Below are 4,251 nucleotides of genomic sequence, written 5' to 3'. Positions count from 1 at the left end.
GGAACAGCCCTACTGAATACGGAAAAGTCTTTCCTTTGCATTAAAAAAAAAAATCCATGTTCAACTTTGTAATGACACACCATAGAAGAACAACATGCTCATGTGCCAAGTGCAGCTGTGACATCAGCATTCTCACATGATCCACGCATTGCCAGTTTACACAGCGACAGAAGGGCTGGCGTTTTCTGGAACCCGGTTACAAAAGTTTGAGTTTTCAGAACCCCAAAAAACACTGTTGTCATTTTAATGAAAGGCCAACATTTCATGCAAGAACCAGTGACGTGCAAACAGCCCCTAACAGAGAACAACTAGCCTAAATAAAAACTAAAAAAATTACACAATCATCAGTGGATTCAGTCTGTTTGAGAGGATGTATTAATGTCTCAAAAAAAAAAGTTCCTTTAGCAATACGCCTCCACTCAAACAGCTGTACTAAAACACCATCAACTGCTAAAATGTTAACATACCAATGATCAAAAGCATATGAAAGTGCCATAGTAACATTTTTGGTTCATTTTATATGTTAAAATTACACTCATGATTAAATGTGTTTTTTTTTCTTAATTGAAACCCTGTAAAATGTAACCATGTGAATCCAGTTGTGAGTGCATCAGAGAGCATAGGTGCGGGCCTTCCTCTCCACTTCCCCGCAGTACTTTTCAGAGAGCCCTGTCGCCCTGCACACAGACAAACACATGTCAGCTTTGCTCAGTTTAAGACAGTCAAAAAGGTTCATTAACCCTGGCAGTTCTTACCTGAGCTCCTGCAGCTTCTTTTCTTTGATCTCACTGAGGCGAACACGTCTCTGCCGGGCTTCCTCGATCAGCCGATCGGCCTCCTTAAAGATCTCTCTGCGCTTAGCTATGGCCCACAGCTCGCGCTCCTTCACCTGATTTCGGATGGCCTCTGCGTGGCGGAGCGCTTTCTGACGCTGCTTCTCCTCCTCCTCCTTCTCTTTGATGCTAGTTTCCTGTTGCACCCTGTGAGGAGAGAGGTAGAAGTGGCAGTGAAAACTACTATCAAAAATAAAAAACATATGGCTGAATGTGTAAAATAGCATAAATAAATGGAGAGAAATAGTACACCCTTAAAGAGAGAGTTCAGATTTTTTAAGTAGGGTTGTACTTATCCAGAGTACATACAGTAAGTGTCTTTCTGTTGGAGAAACAATGAGCCAAAATGGAAGCTAAAGAATGTACTACTCTGGACAGGGGCTGCAACAAAATGTAATTTAGGCACCTACAAAAATCTATAGATGGGTATCCATTAACCCTTGAATTGCGCAAAGAGAAATTGCAAACATAAAATATGCCTTATGGAAACATGTCAGTTTAAAAAAAAAACAACCTCCCATTTATCACAAAAAAAGTTGTTACGCTTGCATGAGATGGTATTTCAGGCGTTTTGAAAAGGCCATATTTCGCAAAAAAACTGCAATGGAAACACTTTTTAGTCTTTTCTAGGTCACATGATGCTATGGCTATGTGCTTGTCAGTAGGAAATGGCTCCCTCATGATGCAGCAGGAGCTACAAGAGCTGTTATTGCATCACATAACTCTTCAAAAGTTGAGCAATTAAAATTAAGAATTAAAATTGTGAAATTGTGGACTATCACCTCCCAGTATGGCTCATAAGCAGCTGCTCCCACATTTAAATGGCTTGCCTTTTCATTATCACTCACATAACACGCCAACGTTGCCTAGCTTCTGTGTCAACAATCCTGACGCTTCTCCAAACCAGGGCATGCCAACTAACATCTATGTATTCATAACACTGACTATGGATAAGTACCCATAAAGCCCTGCTTCAAGGTAATGTGATGTGAGGATGTGAAAATAAGTTTAAAAAATTTAAATTAAGTTTCTTACTTCAACACCCTCTCAAACTCCGCCTTTTCCCGGCCAGCCTCAATCGACAGGAAGTGCTCTTTGCAGTGGACCTGTTCCAAGCGCGCCGCCCTCAGCATCGCCTCCTCCTGCGCTTTCTTCACAGCAAGCTCTCTCTGTTTTCTCCTCCATTCTCGGTCTGCGATCTCTTGGTTCCTCCGAGCACGGACCTCATCCTGTCAAACACACAGACAAAAATGTGAACATAACGGAATGCTTTTATTCCCATGAATCTGTTTGTGACATAAACAACTTTAACCCTTTGATGCCTGGCTTAATTTAGTCCAAAAACATGGGAAGAAGGAAATAAGCAATTTAACAACGAATGGCCCAAAAATTAGCAAGAAATTATTAAAAAAGTAGCAGAAAACTACCTGAAAATTACCCCCCGATAAACAAACAAAAACAAAAACAAAAACAATGGGAAAGTAAACAAACAAACAGACATAAAATAAAAAATAAACAACAAGAAAATGACCTTAAAAAATGCTTAAAAATATAATTTTCTGTTTTATAAATATTATACTTAATATTATTAAAGAACTATGATAAATAGAAATATAGTTTTCTGGACATTTTTTCCCAGCTGTTTAAAAAAATAAATAAATTTGCTAATTTCTTGGAAATTGCAAAACATTTCTTGTCAAGCTGCTTATTGCCTTCTCCCCATGTTTTCTAAAGAAAATCAAACCGATCAGCTCAATTATAGTTCAAAAGTTTGAAATATTTGTAAAGGCATCTGAATGTAGAACAAGAAAAGTGATGTCAATCCAGATTTCAAAGGGTTAAGAAATGATTTATCTGTAATAGGATTACATTTAGAAGGTACCACCTTTTTGCTAGTAGCTGGTAGTTTTATTTCTGACCTGCTCTGCCTTGTAGTCTTTTGCTTTTTCCTGCCGGGCCCTCAGCCTGGCAATCTCCAACTCCTTGTCCTTTTTGATTCGTCGCTGCTCTGCTTCATATTCCGCTTCCCGCTCCTGTAGAGGTAATTAAATGTCAATATATGAAAAAAAAAAAACACAAAACACAAAACACACCTCCCTGTGGACTCTCTATGAAGGTCTTTAGCTTTTCTTCTGACCATTTTGATCTGTATGTATTCCAAATCTCGCAGGTCAGCCAGCTTTTCCTCCTCTCTTCTCCTGTCCTTTGCTTGCACCGTCTCAGCGTTTATCCGCATGATCTCCTCCTGCAGACGCTGCTGCTCCTCTCTCTTCTTCTCCAGGGCCTGGAAGAAGACAACTGGTCAGAAACTTTCTCTGCTGTTTGTGCTACATGTTGTCTGTGCAGGGGTCCATGTCTGCACCTTGAGGTCTTCCAGGTTCATTAGCTCCTGCTTTTCCCGTAGCTGCTGTTTCTCCTGCTCTTTTATTTCCTCCTGCACTTGCTTCTCCTCCAGACGTTGCCGGATCTGGTCGGAAATTTTCTGCATTCCGCTGCAATATAACACACACACACACACACATAATAAAAAAGGGAAAAGGGGATCTTATTAATAGGATGTGGGTGGTTTAGGTGGGTGTGTGAAGTTGACATTTTTTTTCATTCCCACAGTGAAACATGGGCATATTGACTTGATTTCTTTCAAACATAGGAAGAAGGCAATGAGCACCTTAAGAAAAACTGACACGCACATTTGCAAGATATAGGTAGAAAATACTAGAAAATTACTCGGAAATTAGCAAAAATAAAATAAAAAATTTAAAAAAAGGTAAAAAAATAAAAGAAAACAAACCAAAAAATAAAAAATATGAATACCCCCCCAAAAAGCCTATAAACAAACAAACAAAAAAAAAACAACAACATGAAAATAGCCTTAAACCAGTGCCAAAAATTTAATGTGCAAATCAACCCATACTGTTCGGTAAGAGCTCTTTTCACCTGATCCTCTGCTGTTTGTGCAGCTCTTCAATCTGCTCTATAGTCTCTAAGGCCTTGCGGCGCTCCACCTCCATCAGGGCATCCAGACGCTTCTCCTCCTCAGAGAGCTCTGCCTGGATCTGTTTCTTCTCGTGGATCTGGGCGTCACGTGTGGCTTGACACTGAGCGCCCAGAATCATCTGAGGGGACAAGCAAAAGTATTCATGATTGATGGGTTAAGCCTTTGAAACCCGGAACTACATCAGTTTTCTTGTGTTGTGTTCAGATGCCTTTCACATGCATTTAAACCTTTGAAATCTGAGTGTATTGGTTTGATTTCTTTTGAAAACATGGTTAAAAAAGGCAACGAGCAACTTGGCAAGAGATGTTCCACAAATTGCAAGAAGTTAGAAAAAGAAAAAGACCAGACAATGTATTTTACAAAAGGGGAGAGAGAGAGAGAGAGAGAGAGAGAGAGATGGAGATGAAAAAATTATTAGAA

The 4,251-nt window shown here is 39.7% G+C and overlaps 1 protein-coding gene across 1 annotated transcript; it reads right to left on the bottom strand.

Moving 5' to 3' along the window:
* Nucleotides 1–610: 610 nt before the first annotated feature.
* On the bottom strand, nucleotides 611–3,949 carry LOC121959652 (cilia- and flagella-associated protein 45-like). Its single transcript, XM_042509079.1, has 7 exons — nucleotides 3,771–3,949; nucleotides 3,196–3,325; nucleotides 2,971–3,117; nucleotides 2,753–2,866; nucleotides 1,869–2,062; nucleotides 756–980; nucleotides 611–677 (listed from the first exon to the last, which is right to left on the bottom strand). The coding sequence occupies exons 1-7, from the start codon at nucleotides 3,947–3,949 to the stop codon at nucleotides 611–613; spliced, it is 1,056 nt and encodes a 351-aa protein (XP_042365013.1).
* Between the last annotated feature and the right edge of the window lie 302 nt (nucleotides 3,950–4,251).

This window comes from Plectropomus leopardus, chromosome 20 (genome assembly GCF_008729295.1).
Source record: "Plectropomus leopardus isolate mb chromosome 20, YSFRI_Pleo_2.0, whole genome shotgun sequence".
NCBI lineage: Eukaryota > Metazoa > Chordata > Actinopteri > Perciformes > Serranidae > Plectropomus > Plectropomus leopardus.
Note: the sequence above shows the minus strand (reverse complement) of the source record. Positions and strands in the feature narration are given on the sequence as shown.

Coding starts and splice junctions, on each gene's coding strand:
- LOC121959652 (XM_042509079.1), bottom strand. CDS start 3,949: ATGATTCTGGGCGCTCAGTGTCAAGCCACACGTGACGCCCAGATCCAC. Junction 981..1,868: donor GAGTTTGAGAGGGTGTTGAA/GTAAGAAACTTA, acceptor CTCTCCTCACAG/GGTGCAACAGGAAACTAGCA. Junction 678..755: donor AAGAAGCTGCAGGAGCTCAG/GTAAGAACTGCC, acceptor GTCTGTGTGCAG/GGCGACAGGGCTCTCTGAAA.